Source organism: Chiloscyllium punctatum, chromosome 41 (genome assembly GCF_047496795.1).
Source record: "Chiloscyllium punctatum isolate Juve2018m chromosome 41, sChiPun1.3, whole genome shotgun sequence".
Classification (NCBI taxonomy): Eukaryota; Metazoa; Chordata; class Chondrichthyes; order Orectolobiformes; family Hemiscylliidae; genus Chiloscyllium; species Chiloscyllium punctatum.
The window spans coordinates 30,173,010-30,198,461 of NC_092779.1; the positions used below are offsets into that span (position 1 = coordinate 30,173,010).

The window sequence follows — 25,452 nt, forward strand, 5'->3', positions numbered from 1 at the left end:
AACTGATAAATTTCAGAAGGAATGTTAAAGAATTCATACAGGTGGAGGTGAGAAATAACCAAGGGAAGACACTGATGGGAGTAATTAATATGCTCCCTAGTTGTAAGTATACTGTATGACAGAGATTAAATCAGCACATAATGAGGGCAAGTAATAAAGAAATAGTACATTAATGGCAGATGATTTTAGTCTTCATACAGATTGGGAAAAGCAAATTAGAAGAGGTTCCATGAGGAAGAATTCATAAGAGTGTATTCGGGACAATTACCGAGCAGAATATGTTGTAGATCTAACCGTGCATCAGATTATTTGTGGATCTGGTAATGTGAAATGAGGCAAGTTTAATAAATAATCTTAAGAGTAAGAGATCCTTGAGGAAACAGTGACCACACTATGCTAGAATTTAGTGTTCAGTTTGAAAATGAGAACCTCGGGTTGGAATCAGCTGTGCTAAATTTAAATAAAGTTAATTTCAAAGGCATTAGGGCAGAGCATTTGAAGTGGACTAGGAAAAAAATTTAGCAGAAAAGGTGGTTGAAGAACAATGACAGATGTTTAAGAAAATAACTTATGGCACAAAGAAAGCGACACCCAGTAAGGAAAAAGAATTCTAGGAAGGGGATAATCTGGCCACAGTTAACCTGGAAAGTTAAAGATGATATCAAATTGATAGGAAAATTAAAACAATATGGCAAAGGTTACTGTTAAACAAGATGATTTGGAAGGTATTAACAATCAACCAAAGATAGCAAAATATAAATAAAAAGGTGGAAAAGAAGCGAAAAGGGGAATCAGGCAAGTAATATAACTATGGACAGTGAGAGCTTCTTTAAATATATAAAAAGGAGAGAAGCCAAAGTGAACAGAGACCCATTAGCAAACGAGGTTAGAGAAATAGGATCATGAAATGACAGTATATTTGAAAAAATAATTTGCACTAATCTTCATAATGGAGTACATAAGTATTATCCCAAAAACAACAATTCATGAATTAAAAGGGGGCAAGGAAATAAATACAAACCAATAGAGGGATGAATGTTTGACCACAATTATTTACAACACTGAGGAACCTCAATTACCTCAATTATCCAAAGGACACGGGCAGGGAGTATTTTATTTGGTTAATTGAATTCTGGATAATTGAATGCCGGTTAGCAATGTCTAGCCAAGCATCGGGACCTTGCGATCTTGCTGGATAATCCGACATTCGGATAATCGAGGTTCCTTTGTATATATAAGTTATTTTGATAATGGAAGTGAATGTACATTTGTCAAGTTTGAGTATGGCACAAAATAGCTGGGAAGGCAAGGAGTGAGGATGATATAGAATCAACAGAAGGTTAAGCAAATGGACAAAAACCTGGCAGATGGAATATAATGTGGAAAAGGGGAGGTTTTGTAGGAAGAAGAGAGGAGCTGGATATTAATTAAATAGAGAGACTGCAGAAAGCTGCAGCACAGTGGGTGCCCTTGTTCATGACTTACACAAAGATAGTATTCAAGTTCAGTGGGTGATAGGGAGGGCAAATGGAATGTTGTCCTTTTTGTCTTTTTTTTGGCAATGATCTTTTAGCTATACTGCTATTTGTCAGGGAGGTTTGCTGGATGATGTGCCATGTGCGTCATGTTCTAACACGTATTTTGTTGCTTAATGCCATAGAATCATTGATACAATGGTTGCCAGTCACACCACAGAAAGCATCCAAAATGCAGAAGAGGTTAACCTCAACACAAACACTAACTGTCAGAAGTGATTTCTTAAGTTTCCACCAACTTCTGAAGGACGTATTTGAGAACAACAATGCACTCTTTGCAAAATGATTCACCCGAAGGGTATGTATGTGTCTCTTACAAAGAGGGTACAATGGAATTGGTTTATCTAAATCTGAAGGTGTAATTTTAACCTTGACATCAGCCTGGAGTCTCTGTCATGCTTGAGGGTGTATTTCTGCATTTGCTGGGAACAGTGGCGAAAACATTCCACGTAGAAGATGGATGATGACCTCTGCATTGAGAGGTCAACAGGCAAGATTAATTACTGCACATTTATCAAGAGAATCTGCGGCTGATTTGCAGTAACTGACAGTCGAATACAGATTGTTTGAAGTACAATCTAGACACAGGAGGTATTACACGGAATACAGATTATAAGGACAACCAAATCATCAGTACAACACACATTAGATTGTATCTGCAGGTATCCTATCACAAAATGTTATGTTTTTGCTCCTTTGCAGCACTACACATTTTGTTTCATGTATTTAATTTGTAGCACTACACCTATTTTATATAGGTTTACATACATGCAGCTATACATACATTCAGTTTTAACATTTAGAGAAAATACTTGAGGTGGAGTTCCTCTCAATGCTAACAGAAGATCTCCTGGGCATGTACCAGATGCAGAGGATGCTATTATTAAGGCCTTGTCCGATTTACAGTGCACGCATTCAACATGGAAAGTCAGGCAGGCACGATTAGGGGCCTTTCTGAGGGCCTCTGTATGTTTCACTGGAATTAAGACAGAGACCAATCTTCCTTTTCACCTTTCAATTGATATATGTATTTAATCAACAACAATATTCAATTGTGTAACACCTTTAACACAGTTAAATATTTCATAGTACTTTATAAGTAAGCCATAAAACAAAAATGTGACAAACATGGAGATTAGTCAGGGAGGTAGGTTTTGAGGAGCATCTTAAAGGGGTTAAGGCAGGTGTAGTTGTTTAGCAAGGAAATTGTGTGGGTAATGATTAATATTGATTTGACAAATTTAGACTCCAATGCCCATCTTCCCTACAGCCAACCCAGTTGGACCAGATTGTTCTGATTAACCTGCCTTAATACTGAATCACTTACCTGGGCTGCTTGCCACCTTGCACTCTGATATGTTACCCACATGGCACCCTATCCTCCACCTGGCTGGCATTCTATACATGGCAGATTACCCCTACACCAGCCTGCACCCTCCCTAGCTGGCACACTACTTATTTGGCACACTACCCTATACTCACCTGGCATCTAGTTCCATGGCACCCTACACTTACACAGCTGGCACTTTATCCAGCTGACACCCTACCTTCCCAGCACACTAACACTACACTATCCCATGCACTTATCCTTTGGCAACACCTACCAAAATGGCTATCAGGATTGTTAAAGATCAGAATGTTGCAGCTAAATGCCATTAGAAGGGAGCGTGCTTTGCCTTCCTTTGACACCTCAACTACAGAAGGAGGAGGGCTGGAGGTCTTAGAAAATACAAAGATGAATAGATTTCCAGGATCTGATCCAACATATCCTGGGACATTGTTGGCAGTTAGGGAAGAAATTGTGAGGCCTCTTGCAGAAATATTTGTATCATCTATAAACATGGATGAGATGCCAGAAAACTGGAGGGTGGCTAATGTTTTGACTTTATATTAGAAAGGCTCGAAGGAGAAGCCTGAGAACTATAGACCTGTGAGCCTGACATCAGTGGTGGGTATATTGTTGGAGGTGATTCAGAAAGATAGGATTTACATGCATTTGGAGAATCAAGAAATAATTAGGGATAATCAGCATGGTTTTGTATGAGGGAAATTGTGCCTCACAAACTTGATTATGGTTTTGGAGGAAGTAACTAAAAAGATTGATGAGGGCAGAGTGTTAAACATTGTTTATATGGATGTTAGTAAAGCCTTTGACACCTGGTAGACAGATTAGTAAAGCCAGATTACACGTGATTCAGGGTGTGTTTGCCAATTGGATACAAAATTAGCATGACAATAGGAAACAAACGATAGTGAAGCGGGGTTGTTTTTCGGACTGGAGGCCTGTGACCAGCAATGTTCCATAGGGATCTGTGCTGGGCCCATTTCTGTTTGTAATTCATATAAACAATTTGGATGAAAATATAGGAGGCAGAGTTAGTAAATTTGTGGGTGACACCAAGTTTGATGGTAAAGTGGGCAGTGAAGAAGGTTATCTAAGATTACAAAGGGATCTTGATCAATTGGGTCAATGGGCTGATGAGCAGCAGATGGAATTTAATTTCGATAAATGCGAGATATTGCATTTTGGTAAACAAATTTGGGCAGGACTTAAACAGTTAATAGTAGGGACTGGTAGTATGATGAGAAACCTAAGAGTTCCGGTACATAATTCTTTCATGTTTGCATCACAAGTAGACAGGGTGGTTCAGAAGGTGTATAGCACACATGTTTAGCAGCTTATTGAGGTTTACAAAATCATGAGGGGTATACATAAGGTGAGTGGCAGGTGTCTTTTCCCTAAGGTGGGAATTTCAAGACTAGGGGGCATATTTTTAAGGTGAGAGGAGAAAGCTTTCAAAAGCTTTAATGAGGGCAACACTTTTACAAAGTGAGTGGTTCGTGTGTGGAATGAACTGCCAGAGAAAGTGGTGGATCTACGTACAGTTAACACATTTAAAAGACATTTGGATAAGTACACGATTAGGAAAGGTTTGGAGTATTTTGGCCAAACAGAGACAAGTGGGACTAGTTTAGTTTTGGAATATGGCCAGCGTGGACTAGTTGGACAGAAGGGTCTATTTCCATGCTGTATGACTCAACAACAGCTCTGTCCTATGAAAGACCTACCAGAATGGGATTATGCCTCCGCGATCCTGTAAGTGCCCTGAGTGGAATCTCCTCTCAAAAATATGGGTCTCCCTTCTTATGTCAAATAGGGCTGGAATGGCAATCTGTATGCGATTGAGGCGATTTTCTGAGCAATGGCACAGTTCCAAGTCAAGGCCGTATGTATCAGACGACAAGCAACATGAATTCGACTGGGACAACACTACCATTATAGGGCAACTTGCAAGTGGTGGTGTATCCATGCATTTGCTGCTCTTCTCCTACTAACCGGTAGAGATTGTAGGTTTGGTAGCTATTGAGGGAGCTGTGGCATGTTTCTGCCATGTTTATTAAATGGTACATACTTCCGACAGTGTTAATTGTGGCTGAGTGAGTGAATCTTAAAATGGTAATTGCAGTGCCAATAATGCAGGCTGCGTTCTCCTTTGCTGCAGAGCTCCTTCAGTGTTGTTAGAGCTGCAGCCATCAAGGCAAGTAGAAAGTATTCCGGCACGTGATAGATACCTTCCTGTTGGGAAACAATAAGAATCGCAGCCATATCCCAAAAGGAAAGGACATGAGCAGAGTAAGAATTAGAAAGAACAAATAGGAAATGAATTATCAAAATGTGATTGTTGGCTAGAAGTAAGATAAAGACCATAATGAGAAGAGATAACCTCAAACTGCATCTATTTCAGCTGCTGTTTGTGTCTTATGCTCTAGGTATCTTGTATTATATGAATAATAGTGATTGACATCTTCTGTGGCATTTTCACTCATTTATCTAACTTATTAGATAATAAGCCAATCTCTCCTCAGAGCTATTACACTCCAAACCAGGCAATATCCTGGTAAGTGATTCTGTACCTTCTCCAAAGCCTCCACATCCTTCTGGTGATGTGATGACCACAGCCATTCACTATATTCCAAATGTGGCCAAACTAAAGGTCTGCACAGCTGCAACATGCCTTGCCAATTTTTATGCTCAATACCCTGACCAAGAAGGTAAGGATCAAATATGCCTTCCTGGTCACCTTATCTCCTGGTGCTGCCACTTCCAGGGAGCTGTTGACTGTATGCCTCAATCCCTCTGTATGTTGATGCTATTAAGGGTTCTGCCATTTACTGTATATTTTCCTCCTGTATTAGATCTTCCAAAATGCATCAACATGCCATCGGTCCTGATTTAACTCCTTCTGCCATTTCTCTACCCAAGTCTCCAACCAATCTATGTCCTGCTGTATTCTTTGGAAATCCTCACTATCCATAGCTTTCCCAGTCTTTGTGTCATCCACAAACTTATTGATCACGCTATCTACATTCCTTCAAATCATTTACATATATTACAAACAACAGGGATCCCAACAATGATCCCCTTGGAACATCACTATCACAGTTTTCTAATCTGAAAAACACCCTCCACGGCTATTCTCTGTCTTATATGATTAAGCCAATTTTGTATCCATCTTACCAACTCATTATGGGTCCCATGTGATTTTGTCTTTTATAACAGCCTGCCATGAGAGATCTTGCTAAAGTCCTTACAGACATCTACTGCCCTGCCTTCATCAATCATCTTTGTCACTTCCTCAAAAAACTCAATCAACCTCACAAAAAGCCATGCTGTCTATCACTAGCAAGTTCAAATTTTTTCAAATGGGATTGGATTAGGTTAGATTCCCGACAGTGTGAAAACAGGCCCCAACAAGTCCACACTGACCCTCCGAAGGGTAACCCACCCAGACTTATTTCCCTACATTTACCCCTGACTAATGCACCTAACACACGGCCAACTCACTTGACCTGCACATCTTTTGGAATGTGGGAGGAGACCGGAGCACCCGGAGGAAACCCACGCAGACACGGAGAGAATGTGCAAACTCCACACAGACAGTCGCCCGAAGCCAGAATCGAACCTGTGAGGCAGCAGTGTGAGCCACTGAGTCACCGTGCTGCCCCTAGTGAGTAAGTCCTATCCCTAAGAATCTTCTCAGATAAATTCCCTACCACTGACTTAAGGCGTACAGGCACGTAATTTCCCGGATTGTCCCTTTTTAAACAAAGGAACAACAGTGACTATTCTCCAATGCTCTGGGAACTTTCCTGTAACTAGAGAGGTTGCAAACATTTTATACAATGCCTGAGGAATTTCCTCCCTTGCCTCCTTCAGCATTCTGGAATTGATTCCACCAGGTCCTGAGGACCTGTCTTCCTTAATGCTTTTCAAAATACTCAACACTTTCTCTTTTGTTGTGGTTCTGTTCGCCGAGTTGGGAATTTGTCTTGCAAATGTTTCGTCCCCTGTCTAGGTGACATCCTCAGTGCTTGGGAGCCTCCTGTGAAGCACTTCTGTGCTGTTTCCTCCGGCATTTATAGTGGCCTGTCTCTGCCGCTTCCGGTTGTCAGTTCGAGCTGTCCGCTGTAGTGGCCGGTCGATGTGTTTGTTGATAGAGTCTGTGGATGAGTGCCATGCCTCTAGGAATTCCCTAGCTGTTCTCTGTTTGGCTTGCCCTATAATGGTAGTGTTGTCCCAGTCAAATTCATGTTGCTTGTCGTCTGTGTGTGTGGCTCCTAAGGATAGCTGGTCGTGTTGTTTCGTGGCTAGTTGGTGTTCGTGTATACGGATCGTTAACTGTCTTCCTGTTTGTCCTATGTAGTGTTTTGTGCAGTCCTTGCATGGGATTTTGTACACTACATTGGTTTTGCTCATGTTGGGTATCGGGCCCTTCGTTCTGGGAGTTGTTGTCTGAGCGTGGCTGTTGGTTTGTGTGCTGTTATGAGTCCTAGTGGTCACAGTAGTCTGGCTATCAGTTCAGAAATGCTCCTGATGTATGGTAGTGTGGCTAGTCCTTTGGGTTGCGGCATGTCCTCGTTCCGTTGTCTCTCCCTTAGGCATCTGTTGATGAAATTGCGAGGGTATCCGTTTTTGGCGAATACCTTGTATAGGTGTTCCTCTTCCTCTTTTTGTAGTTCTGGTGTGCAGCAGTGTGTTGTGGCCCTTTTGAATAGTGTCCTGATGCAACTTCATTTGTGTGTGTTGGGGTGGTTGCTTTCATAGTTTAGGACTTGGTCTGTGTGTGTGGCTTTCCTGTATACCTTTGTGGTGCATTCTCCGTTCGGTGTTCTCTGTACCATCACGTCTAGGAATGGGAGTTGGTTGTCCTTTTCTTCCTCTCTAGTGAATTGGATTCCTGTGAGTGTGGTGTTGATGATCTGGTGTGTGTTCTCTATTTCTGTGTTTTTAATTATTATAAAGGTGTCATCCACGTATCTGACCCAGAGTTTGGGTTGAATTTGTGGTAAGACTGTTTGTTCTAACCTTTGCATTACAGCTTCTGCTATGAGTCCAGAGATGGGTGAGCCCATGGGTATTCCGTTGAGTTGTTCGTATATTTGGTTGTTGAATGTGAAGTGTGTTGTGAGGCACAAGTCCAGTAGTTTAAGTATGCCGTCTTTGTTGATAGGTTCAACGTCCTGTTGTCTGTTATGTCTGTCCAGCAGGTTGGCTATTGTTTCTTTGGCTAGGGTTTTGTCGATGGAGGTGAACAGTGCCGTTACATCGAATGAGACCATAGTTTCTTCCTTGTCTATGTGTATATTTCTGATGATGTCCAAGAATTCCTGTGTCGATTGTATAGATTGTCTGGATCCGCTGATCAGGTGCTTCAGTTTCTGCTGTAGTTCTTTGGCCAGTTTGTGTGATCGTGTCCCTGGTAGTACCAAATTCCCAACTCGGCGAACAGAACCACAACAACGAGCACCCGAGCTACAAATCTTCTCCCAAACTTTGAACTTTCCCTTTTTTTTATATTGACATGCCTCAGAATACCTACATACTCCTCCCAAGACTCATCATCCACCATGTCTTACTTCTTTGTGAATACTGATGTAAAGTATCCATTAAAGACCTTATCCACTTCCTCTGGTTCCAGGCGTGAATTCCCTCCTTTGTTCTTTAGTAGACATAACATTTCCCTAGCTACCCTCTTGCTGTTATACAAATATATCAATGAAATGCCATTTTCCTTAATCCTGATTTCCAAAAACATTTCAGGGCCCTTCGTAGCCCTCCTAATTTCTTGTTTGAGTTCTTTCCTGCTATCTTTGTATTCTTCGAGGGCTGTCTGTCTTCAGTTTCCTAAACCTTACGTATGCCTCCTTTTTCTTTCTGACTAAGCTCTCGATTTCTCTTACTATTCAAAGTTTCCAAATCTATCCAACCTTATCCTTCATTTTCACAGGAACATGCTGGTTCTGAATTCTAATCAACTGGTCTTTTAAAAAGATCCCCACATGACACATGTGGATTTGCCCTCAAACAGCTGCCCCCAATCTGCAATCCCTAGTTCTTGCCTAATATTGTGGTCATTAGTCTTCCCCCAATTTAATACTTTCACCTGCGGTCCACCCTTGCCCATATTCAAATGTAACTTATAACTTCCAGAATTATGATCAATGGTCTGCCACTGAAACAGCAAATGATTGGTGACAGACCTAAGCCTTGGGGTGAGAAAGCACATCAGGGTAATTAGAACAGATACTCCAACTCCTAATAATTTTAAACTGTACAACAGACAAACATAACCTTTTACCCTCACAATAACAGAATGAAGGTTGTGACAACTGACCTCAAGCACCCAGTGGCATTCCGCAAGACCATTGATGTGTGGAGCTGAATTTTTCGGTCTTCCTGATGAGGAGAAATATCCCAACCAGAGTGTGGGATGATGATCGCATTGGTAAGTACCACAAGTGCATCCTGGATAATTGGCATCTTCAGCGCATCACATGATGACAGGTTCCACAGAACACCTTGATAAAGGAAGATGTTAAGATATTAATATGTTGGCCAAGGGGAAAGGTGTTTGGGAATGAATTATGCAATATAAAGCTGAGAACCCCGTTGCAATTCTGATATGGATTTTATATTTCAGCAGAAGTTCAGAGATATGAATAAAAACGTTATTATGCATTTCTTTAAGAACACCAGAAGCAGTAAAGCAACAGAATTCTCTGCATTTATTTATTTTTTCCGATAGAAACACTTCAATGGATCACACCAAGGGAAAAACACCAACTGCTGATCAGGCTTGAGAGTGAAAGAAAGACCACATATGGTACCTTACACAGAGGCATTCCTTTTGGAACTCAGCAGGTTACGATGTAGAAAACATTGGCTGAATAAGTTGTTGGAACATATTCAATAATAATATTCAAAGGGGATTTAAAGATATATATAGATATCAAAAGTTAATAGCTAACAAAACTATCGGGAAAGAGCAGCAGAATGAGCTTATGTGGTTCGCATTCAAAAAGCTGGCACAGGCGAGTTGATCCCAGCAATCTCCTTCTGGGCAATATGATTCTGTATCGATAGCACAGCGCATTAATATTTAATTGAATGCAGGTATGACGACCTTCGGAGGGAGACATAAAGTAATTATGAATGTGGCAGCTAATATAATAGAAATGAAATCATTTTCAGCTCATTGATCAATGATATAATAGTTAATTATAAGAATGTGTATATTTGTAATTTACAATCAGAAAAGGAATATAGAAAAATAAACTGGAACAGTGATTTAAATTTGATCTGGATTTAACTCAAAGAACCATCATCTCAAGGGGCCTTGTTACACTCGAATGTAAATATTTTGCCTGATTTGAACTTTGCATACATTTTTAAACTTTGAAGAAGAGAAACTTTGCTTGTAAGAGCATTTTCTTACCATCATTGATTGAATAGACAACAATATAGTTAGTTACTTGATAATGCATGCTCCTGACAAATGCCAGTACAATGTATGCAGTAAGGTTGATTACCTACATAATCTGATGAAGGACTCCATCTCTGCAACGTACTAATTCAATGCTTGTGGATGCTACACATTTTAAAACATTTGGTGGCCAAATCTAATCTAGAACAAAAATCATGGAACAATTTGTCCTGGAACATAACGCATCAGATTCCACCATGAATTTGGTCTGACTTCATGACTCAATTGAACAGGCTAAGGTCATCTGGGATGAGGAGTACAAGGTAAAAGCTGAAACAGGAAGAAAATGAAGGGTTCAAGTCAGGGCCTGAGACAGAAAGCAAAGGTTTAATTGATATTATGAAAAGGGCCTTTAGTTATTCACAACCAGTACAATAGAAAAGAAAGAAAGCTAGAAAAGAAACTGTCAAAAGGTCCTCCTCATCCCAGGCCTTAGTCCATTCAATCAAGTCATAACTTCATAGTAGCCAAATAGGTGACAGCTGTGCTAGTTTGCAAACACAAGGAAATGAATGATCAGAAACAGGAAACACAAGGAAGATTACCCGTGTTCACCAAGGTGGACTGCAATGTTTTGTTCTTAAAATTTCTCTGTGGAACTGCAGTGTATCGAGCTGCTGTCTTGCAGCTGGCTCTATCTGATTATTGCAAGGGGAACGAAATATGAAAGTAGAGATGTTTTGCTGCACTTGTACAAGACATCAAGGAGATCGCATTTAGAATACTATATAGGTTTGGGTACCTTATTTAAGAAAGAATACAACAAAGAAGCAGTTTAGAAAAGGTTCACTCGACTAATACCTGTGAGGTTGCGGGTTTACCATATGAGGAAAGGTTGAGCTTGTATCCAATGGAACTTAGAAAAATATAAAATGATCTTTATAAAACATAAGATGCTGAGTGGTACTTGACAGGATGAGTTTAAAAAAGGATGTTTCCTCACGTGGGACAGAACTGGGGACAGGTTAACAATCAGTGTCTCAACTGAAGATGGAGATAAGGAGAATTATTTTTCTCTCAGAGGGTCATGAGGATGTGGATCTCTCTCTTTCCCAGACAGTAGTGCGGACAAATGGATTCTTGACTGACGAGGGACTTGCACGTTTTCAAGCATCACACTGCATCTGTTAATTCTCATGTCTGAAACTGCTGGAAGTCTGTATCTCTTTCTCATAAATGGCTTTGAAAGTCGAGATAAACCTTCCTCTAAAGTCAGGATTTTTACCAAGTGTTACCTGGCAATTAGATTTAATTTAAGATTTTGTTTTATGAGTTTAGGATTCACATTGACTATCAAACAGAGGTCATTCGCTCCTTGGCAGTAAGCACCAGGTTTTTCTCTGCCCTCATCAGACTGGAACAGGTCAGTAGAAATAACATTAATAAAAATGTTCATGATTTTGAGATGCCAGTGTTGGACTGGGGTGTACCAAGTTAAGAAAAAACACACAGCACCAGGTTATAGTTCAAAAGGTTTAATTGTAAGCACACTAGCTTTCGGAGCGCCGCTCCTGATGAAGTTAGTGTGCTTACAATTAAACCTGTTGGACTATAACCTGGTGTTGTGTGAATTTTAACTTAATACAATGTTGTATGACTAGAATTTCAGTCTTCAGAAGTTCATTATTCAGAAGCCCATTATCCAGGTGCATGCTGATGCTTGTTCATCCTCCTCAGGGAGACGAGGGTGATCTTCCTTGAGCATCTCTTTTAACACCCAGATACTGCTACGGACAGCAAATTGAAAGACATAGTGAATAACACACACAAACAGAATTTGCTGTAAAAGCTCAGCTGGTCTGGCAGCATCTGTGGAGAGAAATCAGAGTTAACCTTTTGGGTTGAAACAACCTTCCTCAGAACTGTCCTGAGATGCCACCAGACCTGCTGAGCTTCTCCAGCAATTTCTATTTTTGTTTCTGATTTACAGCATCTGCAGTTCTTTCAGTTTTTAATGTGAATATTTGGAAGAAATTAGCTGAACCTTTCACAGTCAATGACAAGATCATTGGGCGGCACGGTGGCTTGGTAGTTAGCACTGTTGCCTCAGCGCCAGGGACCCGGTTCGATTCCAGACTCGGGGGTCTCTCTGTGTGGAGTTTGCACATTCTCCCTGTGTCTGCGCAGGTTTCCTCCAGGTGCTCCAGTTTCCTCCCACAATCCAAAGATGTACAGGTTAGGTGAATTGGCCATGCTAAATTGTCCATAGTGTTCAGGGATGTGTAGGTTAGGTGCATTAGTCAGGGGCAAGTACAGGGTAGGGGACTGGTTCTGAGTGGGTTACTCTTCGGAGGGTCGGTGTGGATTTGTTGGGCCGAACAGTCTGCTTCCACACTGTAGGGATTCTAATTCTAATTCTAATCATCCTCATCCTGGACAGACATTCCAGGAATTTGTGACACAACTTGAGGAACTGCTCATAGTTCATCTTACCAAATGTCTGTGTATCTTCATTCACCACAGTGAAACCTAAGCATAAGGAAGTTGCCTCATATTGACTAGGTCTTTAAATAGCCCTATCAAAAGGCCTTCTGAATGGTTTTTATTTCAGGTATGAGTCAGAAATGTTTTCTCTGCAGATGTCCTGGCCAATTATTGTATTTGACCATTAAGTGGCTTGTTGATGACTGCAATCGTTGCCGTTTATTTACTAATGCACTCACATATAGCCAACTAACTACATTGACTCCACAACATAGTGAAGGCCAGAAGATATTCATACTGGAACATCACATGTCCTCGTGTCATGTAATTGTCTTAAAATTAAAGGCCTGACTGATTTTAGATCTATGCGATGACAGTGGCACATTTGGGCATAAGTGAGAGATACATCAGAACGCACAATGCTTGTTGTCTGACACCGTGCAAAACACACAGGAGGCAGCCAGGAGGATTGATCATTTCTTGGACACATATTGGTGTTGCAGGATTGAATTTCACATCCCATTATTGCTCAAAATACTTCAGTCACACTCTCTTTGCTGAAGCAATCAATGAGTTTACACATCATGCAACACATATTGCATGGGGTGGCAGGCAAATTTGCCCTTGAAGTCTCAAAACACCCTGGAAAAATTCAAACAGAGTGACCAGAGAAAAGTCACCCCATATGCAGGAGTCACAGAATGTGTGAAGAATTTCTCCTCCAATCATAGCCCTTGCTTTCCCATGCTCCTCCAACCATAGGTTCTCTCCCTCCTACTTTTCAAGAAACAGAATGCATGATTGGCTGATCAGCAAGGGCAGGAGGGAGAGAAGCTGTGATTGGAGATGCTAAGCTGGCAGATCCCTGAGCGTGAAGTAGACTTCCAGCCTGAAGCAGGCTGGAGAGGGGAGCTGTCGCTTGGCCTGTTGGAGTGAACCCACTGGGGCTCGGCACGATGTTTAGACAGTCCAGGGATGGAGACTGGAGGGGGTATATCCCGCCCCCATGAGTTTCAACCAGTTTTTGGAGTGGTTTTTTTTAGATTATATTAGATTACTTACAGTGTGGAAACAAGCTCTTTGGCCCAACATGTCCACACCGACCCTTAGAAGAGCAAGCCACCCAGACCCATTCCCCTACATTAACCCCTACCCTTTATCACCACAGCCAATTCACCTAAGCTGCACATTTTTGCACTTTGGGAGGAAACCAGAGCACCCGGAGGAAACCCACGCAGACACGGGGAGAATGTGCAAACTCCACACAGACAGTTGCCTGAGGCGGGAATTGAACCCAGGTCTCTGGCCCTGTGAGGCAACAGTGCTAACCACTGTGCCACCGTGCCGCCCTGCTGTTTCAGCAGGTTGGGGGTGTCCAACTTTAGTGAGTGAAAGTTGACCCTGAATTTCAGCTGGTCAGGGAGTGGATGTGGAGTTGGGAGTGTTTAAAGTGGCCCTGAGTTTAAGCCAATTACTGGTGGGGGAGATTTAAAGAAAACATCATACATGGGTGAGCATCATTGGCGAGGCCAGCATTTATTGTCTAGTTGCCCAGAGAGCAGTTAAGAGTCAAACCATATGACTGTAGTTCTGGAGTCACATGTAAACCATACCAGGTAAGGACATTAATGAACGAGATGGGGGGGGGGGTTGTACTAACAACTGGTAATGGTTTCATCATTAGACTCTTTAAGATTTTCTTTTAAAATAAAACTCACATTTCAACATCTGCCATGACATGATTTGAATATCAATTCCTAGAACATTACCCAGGTCTCTGGATTAATAGGTTAGTGTTAACATAACGAAGCCACTACCTCCCAGTGGGTTCACATCCATCAAAGTTTCACCTGCACATCCACCAATATCATTTATTGTATCCGTTGCTCCCGATGCGGTCTCCTCTACATTGGGGAGACTGGGCGCCTCCTAGCAGAGCGCTTTAGGGAACATCTCCGAGACACCCGCACCAATCAACCAAACCGCCCCGTGGCCCAACATTTCAACTCCCCCTCCCACTCTGCCGAGGACATGGAGGTCCTGGGCCTCCTTCACCGCCGCTCCCTCACCACCCGACGCCTGGAGGAAGAACGCCTCATCTTCTGCCTCGGAACACTTCAACCCCAGGGCATCAATGTGGACTTCAACAGCTTCCTCATTTCCCCTTCCCCCACCTCATCCTAATTTCAAACTTCCAGCTCAGTTACTGTCTCCTTGACTTCTCCGACCTGCCTATCTTCTTTTCCACCTATCCACTCCACCCTCTCCTCCTTGACCTATCACCTTCATCTCCTCCCCCACTCACCCATTGTACTCTATGCTACTCTCTCCCCACCCCCACCCTCCTCTAGCTTATCTCTCCATGCTTCAGGCTCACTGCCTTTATTCCTGATGAAGGGCTTTTGCCCGAAACGTTGATTTCGCTGCTCGTTGGATGCTGCCTGAACTGCTGTGCTCTTCCAGCACCACTAATCCAGTATTTGGGTTTTCAGCATCTGCAGTCATTGTTTTTATCAAGTTTCAGGTCATCAGAGGGGGCTTTATGGAACTGTTTGATATCCTGTATCATTCCACCCAAAGCTGCTTAGGTTTATGTTCTTGACACTCGAGTGATGTACTATTTAATAAGTCTCCTACATCTAAAAAATAGATGATTTAAACATAGTGCATTGAATTGTATGACATTTAACTTCATCCAAAGCAACAAATGTCAGCAACAAATCTGCTTCACCCTTGTTTTTCTCTCAGGATGCAACTTAATGAACTTTTGCTTATTTTACAGATTTTTTGAAAATTGTGCTTTGTTTTCTCATAATTGCTTGTTGAACATGATCAAACATTGACATTATGGTGCTGTTAATAGAAAGAAAAACTAATAACATTTGATATTTTACTTAACTGTTAGAAAAAGGAGAGAGACCACACTGCTTGGAGTTTTTTATAGGCCTCCGCAGAGTTCCAGGGAGGTGGAAGAGAGGATCTTTCTGGGTAGGAGTGAAAGGAAGAGGGTGGTCATTATGGGGGACTTTAACTTCCCCAACGTTGACTGAAGATACCATAACTCTAGTATGTCGGAATGATCAGTTTTTGTCCAATGTATACGGGAGGGTTTCCTGACAGTGTATGTGGAAGGGCCGACAAGAGGGGAGGCCACACTGGATCTGGTGCTTGGCAATGAATCAGGCCAGGTGTTTGATTTAGTTGTAGATGAGCACTTTGGATAGAATGACCATAATTCAGTTATGTTCAGTTTAGTGATGGAAAGGGATAGGTACATGCTGCAGGTCAAGAGTTATCGATGGGGTAAAAGCAATTATAATGCGATTAGGCAAGAATTAGGATGCATAGAATGGGGTAGAAAAGTGCAGGGGATGCAGACAATGGAAATGAGGAGCTGGTTTAAGGAACAGATATTGTGTGTCCTTGATAGGTATGTCCCTGTCAGGCAGGGAGGAACTGATAAGGTAAGGGAGCCATGGTTTACTACAGAAATTGCATCTCTTGTTAAACAGAAGGAGGCTTGTGTGTTGATGAGGGAAGATGGTACAGATGAGGCGATGGAGAGATACAAATAAGCTAGGAAGGATTTAAAGAGGGAGTTAAGAAGAGCAAAGAGAGGACACGAGCAATCTTTAGCAAATAGAATAAAGGAGAACCCTAAAGCTTTCTATAGGTATGTGAGGAATAAAAGGATGATTAGGGCAAGAATAGGCCCAATCAAAGACGGAAGTGGGAAGTTGAGTGTGGACCCTGTGGAGATTGGAGAGGTGCTAAATGAACATTTCTCATTGGTTTTCACTCAGGAAAAGGAGAATATTGTAGAGGAGAAGAATGAGGTACAAGCTATTCGACTAGAAAGGATCGAGGTTAGTTATGAACAGGTGTTATCAATTCTAGAAGGAGTGAAAGCAGACAAATTCCCTGGGCCACATGGGATTTATCAGAGGATTCTCTGGGATGCAAGGGAGGAGATAGCAGAGCCTTTGGCTTTGATATTTGAGTTGTCATTGTCTACATGTTTAGTACCAGAAGACTGGAGGATTGCAAATGTTGTAGAGGGCAGTAGAGATGACCCAGGTAATTATAGACCAGTGAGCCTTACTTCTGTTGTAGGAAAGGTTTTGGAAATGATTATAAGAGATAAGATTTATAATCATCTAGCAAGCAACAACTCGATTTCAGATAGTCAACATGGTTTCGTCAAGAGCAGGTCCTGTCTCACAAACCTCATTGAATTTTTTGAGAAGGTGACCAAGCATGTAGATGGGGCAGTTGATGTGGTATACATGGACTTCAGTAAAGCCTTTGATAAGGTTCCACATGGTGGGCTGTTGGAGAAAATGCAGAGGCATGGAATTGAGGGTGATTTAGCAGTTTGGATTAGAAACTGGCTTTCTGAAAGAAGGCAGCGAGTGGTTGATGGAAAATATTCAGCCTGGAGTCCAGTTACTAGTGGTGTGCCACAAGGATCTGTTTTGGGACCACTGCTGTTTGTCATTTTTATAAATGACTTAGACGCAGGCATGGGGTGGGTGGATTAGTAAATTTGCAGACGACACTAAACTCAGTGGAGTAGTGGACAGTTTGGAAGAACGTTACAGGTTGCAGGGGGACTTGGATAAACTGCAGAATTGAGCTGAGAGGTGGCAAATACAGCTAAATGTGAGGTAATGCACTTTGGGAAGAATAACAAGAATGCTGGGTCAATAGGAAGATTCTTTGTAGAGTGGATGTGCAGAGGGATCTTGGAGTACATGTACATAGATCCCTGAAAGTTGCCACACAGGTGGATAGTGCTGTTAAGAAGGCATATGGTCTGTTAGGTTTCATTCGTAGAGGGATTGAGTTCTGGAGCCACAATATCATGCTGCAACTATACAAAACGCTAGTGCAGCCACACTTGGAATATTGTGTACAGTTCTGGTCGCCTTATTTCGGGAAGGATGTGGAAGCATTGGAAGAGGTTTAGAGGAGATTTACCAGGATGTTGCCTGGTCTGGAGGGAAGGTCTTATGAGGAAAGGTTGAGACTCTTGGATCTGTTCTCATTGGAAAGAAGAAGGTTAAGAGGGGATTTGATAAAAACATACAAGATGATCAGAGGATTAGATAGGGTAGACAGTGAAAGTCTTTTTCCTAGGATGATGACGTCAGCTTGTACGAGGGGCCATAACTACAAATTGAGGGGTGATAGATTTAAAACAGATGTCAGAGGCTGGTTCTTTATGCAGAGAGTGGTAAGGGCATGGAATGCCTAACTGCTAATGTAGTCAGCTCAGCCACATTAAGGAGATTTAAACAATCCTTTAATAAGCACATGGATGATGATGGGATAGTGTAGGGGGATGAGCTGAAAATAGTTCACAGGTTGGCGCAACATTGAGGGCCGACGGGCCTGTTCTGCACTGTATTGTTCTATGTTCTAACTGTTTGCACTAGGCCTGAATTGGCAGCGCAGTGAGAGAGGTGGGAATGGTCAATCTCATGGTGGGTGAGCAAGGGGTATTGATTCAGGAAGAGGGACATGTGCATGTGTGGCTAGAAATTGGGAGGGTAATTTAAAATATGTAAACAAAACACCTTATTAATGGATTTCAAGTTAAAGGACATTAAACAGGGCCAACAATAACTCAGTGGTTAGCACTGCTACCTCATAGTGCCAGGGACCTGGGTTCGATTCCAGCCTCAGGCGACTGTGTAGACATTCTCCCTGTGTCTGTGTGGGTTTCCTCCAGGTGCTCTGGTTTCCTCTCACAGTCCAAAGGTGTGCAGGCTAGGTAAATTGGCCAAGCTAAATTGCCCATAGTACTCAGGGATGTGTAGGTTAGGTGCATTAGTTAGGGGTCATTGTAGAGGAATGAGTTTGGGTGGGTTACTCTTTGGAGGGTCGTTGTAGACTTGTTGGGCCAAATGGCCTGTTTCCACACTGTAGTAATTCTATGAAAATATATATGCATGTAATTGATCACTCATATCTTTTCAAAGAAAAAGAATGTAACGAATGACAACACAAATGGTGGACATAATGAGTGAATGAGTGTAACTTCAAAGAAAAAAAGTTAGTGAAAATGTAAAAGGACTCCCCAAAAATCAAAAATTGGTCTCTGCTGATTAAAATGTGGCCCTTGAGAAAATGTCAAGAGGAGCCTTCGAAAAGAAAATATTCAGCACCTGCGCTGACTCTTCACAAGAATGAAGGTGCACAAAATTGGGGAACACCCAGAAAATTGGTTACAAGACAGGAGAGAGAAAATAGGGCTATCTCCCATCTAACATCTTCAACATTCACTCACTTCACCACCAAGACACTATGGTTACAGTATGTATGATGTATAATATGTAAGATGCACTGCAGTATTTCAGCAAAACTCCGCTGACTGCACCTTCAAAACGTACAGACTACTGATTAGAAGAACAAAGGTAGTAGATGGATGGGAGAAGATGATTACTTACAAATTCCTCTCAATGCCACACACAATTCTGATTAGAACTGTATTGCCATTCCTTCACTGTTGCTGTATCAAAATTCTGGAATTCCATTCCTTACAACATGGTGGTTAATTGATCACTACATGGACTCCTGCAGTTCAATAAAGGCATCTCACCATCAGCTTCTCAATGGCAATTAGGAATGGGTAATAAATGCTCACCTATCCTGCACTGCACATATCCCATGTGCAAATAAACAGAATTAATTAACTTTTATTATTTTATTGGCAGAATTATAAATGGTGAACATTTACTCCCCTCCCCTATCAGGATCTCAAGTTTTCGCTATATTTATGATGGAGGAATAGAGGAACTTGAACATGTTCAAGTTTATTGATGTCACCAAATTAGGTGGCAAAATAAATAATGTAGACAGAAAGTTGCAAAGAGCCATTGATAAATGAAGTGAATGAACAAAATTATACTGATGGAGTTTAATGTACAAAAGTGTGAGATGATCCACACTAGACCGAGAAAATGGATTAGAGGATCTCATAAATGGTGAGATGCTAGAGTTTCTTTAGGAATAGAGAGACTTAAAAGTCCAAGAACAAATGTTATTGAAATCTAGTGGACAAACTTCCCCAAAATTAAAAGGATAATGGAATGTGGGCCTTCATCTCAAGAGAGTTTGAATGAAGCTGGTACATGTTATATTATAGATGCACAGAGTTCTGGCTCAACACTATGTGAAGTACTATTCAGCTTTGGGCACTGCACCATAGGAAAGAGATTCTAATCTTGAGAGAACTGAATCACAATTTCATCAACATGATACCGGTGAATTATGAGACTAGACTGCATAGACTAGGCTTTTATGGATAAGGTGCATTGATTGAAATTGCAGAATTCTTCATTTTCGGAAGAGCAAGGTCATTTGAGCATTTTAAACACTAAGATTGATAGACATTTGTTAAGCAAGGGTACTAATGGATAGAGAATGAAGGCAGGTAGATGAAGTTAAGATACAGGTCAGCTACACTGCAACTGAATGGTGGAGAGTCTGATTGTCTTCCTACTGCTTTTATGTTCATATTGCTATGTTCCACTGTGCACTTGGGTACCTGGAAGGAGCACCTAATTAAAATCATACATAATGTTGATAATTGAAGTCAGTTCAGGAGGATCTGTTGGTTTCAGAAGCGATGTCCTTGATATGCTCATATTAAGAGAAAACTGATTTCAAAAATACCATTTGTTATACAATATTGATGGAGACCAAAAACAAATTATATATAAACTGGTTAAAGCGCACCATAAAGAACAGACAAGATAGAAGCATAAAGAAATATGGACTTGCATAGAGCATTTCTGACCACACAGCGCACCTCGAAATGATTCAGAGCCAATGAAGAACTTGTGAAATGTAATACAGGAACTGTAGCAGCCTATTTGCAGGAGGCAAGGCACCACAAACAACAATGAGGTAAACTATCAGTTAATTTGCTTTCTTTCTAGTGCTGTTGGTTTAGGGTCAATTATTGGCCGGGTCACTGAGGGTGAACCTTTCCACTCTTTTTCAAAGCGGTGTTGATTCTTTTCTGCCCACTTGAAAGGACAGAGAGTTTACCATCCATATGAAATACCTCCCATACACCGGTGCTGCACTGGAACCTCAACCAGATGATGTGTTCAAGAATATATGAAATACTGTGTAAATCACTCAGATGCAGTGAAGTCAATATGGGCACAGAATTAAGGAATTTGGGTTTGATGACTGATTCTCAAGTCACTTCATTGAACTTGTGTTCAACAAAGAGACCAATTGTTCGTCATCCAGGTTGGTATCTGAGACATGTTCTTAAACTACATCTTGATGGAGTCACAGAACCATACAGTCATAGTTGTAATGAGGTCAGCCAGCTGCACCACAGTTATGGACCAGGCCAGATCCCCTCAAAATATTTTAAGAAGGTAGCACAGACCCTAAACTTTTTCTTATTTTAAAGTCAAATGTGAAGTGGATATTCCAGGTGTGATGCAGCTGGTCAAACCACTCAGCTTTTAGCAAAACTGAATTTATTTAAACACTTCAGATGAAACTCAAACAAAAGAATACAGAATTTAGAATAACAACTATTTGAAAACCCAGCCAACTCGATATAACAACTCAACTAAGGAGCTGTTCCAATTCCTGTAACATCCCATAAACACACCCCTTAGCAAAATGTAAATTCAAACACAGATTCTTATGAAACAACTTCCAAAGAGATTTCAGAGAGAAAGCCAGTCAGGAACTATCTGCTGAAGCTTGGAGCTTTTCTCTGGACTCCAGCAGCTTCTGACTGTCAATTAAACCAAACTAGAAATAAACCTGAACTGGGAGAACTGGCCACTCCCCTGCCATTGTTAGAGTAGACTTTTTGGCACCTCTGCCTTTCCAATCTCTCTTGAAAAAAACCAAGGACAAAATAACTTTTTTAAAATGACAGCAAAGTCACAACTGCATAAAATATGAATTCCCTGATTGGGGCTGTTAACCTGGTCCAATCATTGAGCCCTAGCTGAAAGATAAAAAGAGGAGTGTCAGAGATTCTGACACGTGGGGTATTGACTCTGACAAGGCTTTGCCAGAATCAAGGATTTTCCAAATGTAAATAAAGTGTGACTTCATGATGGAATACCAGCCTCTGTGCAGTTAATTCATATATAGCACAGAAGCACACCCTTCAGCCCATCATGTCCACGCTGACCAGGTTTCCTAAACTGAACTGGTCCCATTTGCAGATCTAATTGCAACCATTACCTATGTGTGGAGACAATACTTTGCAGCTTGCCCCTTGTATTGCAGGGATTGTTTGATGACTGAGACTTCTCAGTTTGCATGTGTCTAGGGTGGGTTTTTTCCCCCACACAATGGGATCCATTATATAGGCTGTGAGGTTGGCTTTCAGAGTGTCAATTGTCTAAGTTTACAACATCCTACAGCGCAGATTCCCACGGTCAGCTGGCTGTATGATACTACCTATATGCTGTGCAAGACCTTCACTGTTTGGAACTTTGTCCTGTCCATTTGAAGTTGCAGATATATATCTTAAGCAATGAAGTGGAATCCAATTCATTGTTTTGTGAGACACTGGTAGGTTATCCATGTCTATAGTTATACAGAAACAATGTAGCAACCACTCTAATGTTTGGATAAGGTATATTGATGGGAAAGGTAAAAAATAGTTTGCTGAACTACAAGGAGCCCTAGAGAATCTGCTTTCTTTATTGAAATGCTTGAAAGAGTTTCATCAGTCAGATAGTACCTTCTATTTTACTACCCTTGAGATTCTGAGAAACCACATAAAGTACCAAGAAATGCTGAAGCACAGAAGCCATTGAACTGATAAAGAAGCTAAGAATGTTAATATTTACAACTATATTACACATTCAGAATAGTAAGAAAATTATATAAATGCACAAACTGTAACAGAAGGACTGAGTTCAACAACCGTGAACTCTAGAGATCTTATTTTCCTGGCTTAAGTTGAAGGAATAAACTTTGGATAAGTAAAAACTCAGTTTAGGAGTGAATTATTTTACTTTCATTGACTCAACTCAGATAAATGTAACTGGCCATCAGTATAATCAAATGCCCAAGCATATGACTGAATAATCTTTGTACTGAAGTCTGAAATAGATATCTGTTTCATTGGCCCTTCCTGTTGCAAATTTGATGAGTGTAGATATCTCTCTGTTACCTTTCTAAAGTTTTTGTTTTTCAGGTCAGAGGCAAATCTTCAGCTATTTTATGTCCCGTAGCTATGTCAAAGAGGTTTGGAGCATCGTCTTAAAACACAGGCAAAAAGGAAATCCATGAAACTACATTTTTTCATTCAGTACCATTTTCATAAAAAATTGCATCAATTCTGCCATTTTTCTGCCACTAATACCATTACTTAAACCAGTGGGTTTTCCAAAGGAATCTCTCCTTGGATTAGGAGAAGGGTGAACAGAATGGCTTGACATCAATTTGTGGATGTTCCTATTCCTAAAGAATACTTGCACTGCAGAGTGGAACCTCCAAAGGTCTGCCAAACCAAGATCTTGGAGGTTGTTCATCTCGCGGTGTCTTCAGGGCATTAAGAGCGATCCATATAGTATGGAACTGGAGTCATATGAATGGCAGACAGGATAAGGGAGACACAAATCCTTCCCTGAAAGGCATTAGTGAGCCAATAATCTGGTCAGCGAATCCACAAGTTACAAGGTTTTTGAAGTTCCTAATTTAATTTAATATAGTAGAATTTGAACTTCCAACCACTGAATTAATGGCCCATTACCATAGTCAAGAAGTTAATGTGAGAATGGCAAAGGAGATGTGCTTATGGAGGCATACTTGGGCCGGGTGGTTTAAGCTGTGTTGTTTTCTGCTGTTTGACCTACAGACTAACATACGAAATCCACACAGCACACCGACTGGGTGTTAAAATCATTTGGCTCCTAAATTTTGCATGTTGACCTCCAACTAAACTCTTTTCCTTGGTAAACCGTTCGCAATAAGCTCAGTCCAGGGGACGCTTTTGCCCGATGTTTCTCCACTACTCGTATTGTCAACAGCCTGGTTTAAGGGATAAGCTTCAGCTTTTACCGAATTCTGCAGTCAATGGTATATGTGCAAGGGAGTACTGTTACTGCTTACTCATTCAAATATTACCGAGTAAACTATGAGCTGAGGTTGGCAGTGACACCATGGAATAAAATATTGCTGCGGCTAGGCAGTGTGCAAGATAAAATAAAAGTGATGCTTTAATAAACCCGTGACACTTGTATTTCCAATATATAAAAGCCCATTGATTTTCCTTTCACAAAATAAGGATCAAAACGAGCTAAGCTGAGCTGTAATCGCTGTCCTTAATCAAAGTACCAGACAGAGGGACATATAACTGACTAGAAACATAGACCTGTAGCTTGAAAATGGATTGCTCCTTATACACTCACTTCAACAGACACAGGTTCTGTAGTCTGCCATTGTCAGTCACTGAGGACTCTGCGGTTCAGGCTGAATAGGATGCAAAAGCATTGCAAGCTCAGGTGGAAATTATAGTAACTTATCTGCAGTAAAATCTCAATCACTCATTGGTCCTGTGATCACTGACCTTCAAGAGCTGCTTCTCTGTCAAGTTTCACTTTCAAAATTCCGATCCTTGTTTTCAAATTCCTCCATCGTCCTTCTCTCACTGTAAACCCCTTGCAACCCTAAAGCCATCTGGCATCTCTGAGCTCCTCCAATTCTGATACCTTGTCCTATCCAGTAGTGGCTTGAGCTGCTAAATTCATAAGCCACAAAAATTCTTTCCTTAACATTTCTGTCCCTTTACCTCCCTCTCCTCCTTTAAGGATCTACTTAATATCTATGCTTCCTATTCTCAGACTCACATGGCTCTTTCTTTATTCATTCACAGGATATGAGTGTTACTGGTTAGGCCAAGATTTATTGGCCAGACAGCAATTGAGAGACAATCACATTGCTGTAAGTCTGTTGTCACACGTAGGCCACACTAAGTACGGATGGCAGTTTCCTTCTCCAAAGGATATTAGTGAACCAAATGGGTTTTTCCTGACAAATGATTGATAATCATTAACAAAAACAGAAATTGCTTGAAAAAGTCAGCAGGACTGGTAGCATCTGTGGAGAGAAATCAGAGTTAACATTTTGAGTCAAATGAACCTTCCTCAGAATATTACCTCTGATTTCTCTCCACAGATGCTACGGAGGAGTTATTTTGGGTTTTAATTGTTTTGGGATTTTTAATCCCAGATTTTTATCGAATTCAAATTCCACATTGGTGGATATGAATTCTGGTCCCAGATTAACAGGTCTCCAGATTACTAGTCTAGTGATAATACCACGAGGCCATCATGTCCCCTCCAAGTATCATATCCTGTCTCATAAAAGTCCTATGATGTGTCTTGGAAGTTTCTAGTTACTATCAGGATGCAAACTAAACGAAAATTAATGTTGCCATCATGTAAAAAATATGCCCCATTGGTAAAAAAGCGCCACCTTGATATTGTGAATGTTTCACACAGCAAATTACATCCAGTAACACAGGTGGGAGCAGAAGCTGAACAACTTTGGTTCAAAGTATTTCTGGAGGCTTGATCACATGACTGTCAATCACGCAATATCTGATCACATGACATGTGTCTGGCATTAAAACATTGGGCCAGTATAATGGAGAGTTGGTCCTT

At 41.1% G+C, this 25,452-nt stretch overlaps 1 protein-coding gene across 15 annotated transcripts in view; it reads right to left on the minus strand.

Moving 5' to 3' along the window:
• LOC140464970 (catenin delta-2-like) overlaps positions 1-25,452 on the minus strand; it is a 1,239,301-nt gene that overhangs the window by 126,709 nt on the left and 1,087,140 nt on the right. For all 15 annotated transcript variants that reach the window (XM_072560655.1, XM_072560657.1, XM_072560654.1 and 12 more), the window contains one exon: positions 9,212-9,395. In XM_072560655.1, coding sequence (XP_072416756.1) covers positions 9,212-9,395 — 184 coding nt within the window. The remainder of the gene's footprint in view (positions 1-9,211; positions 9,396-25,452) is intronic.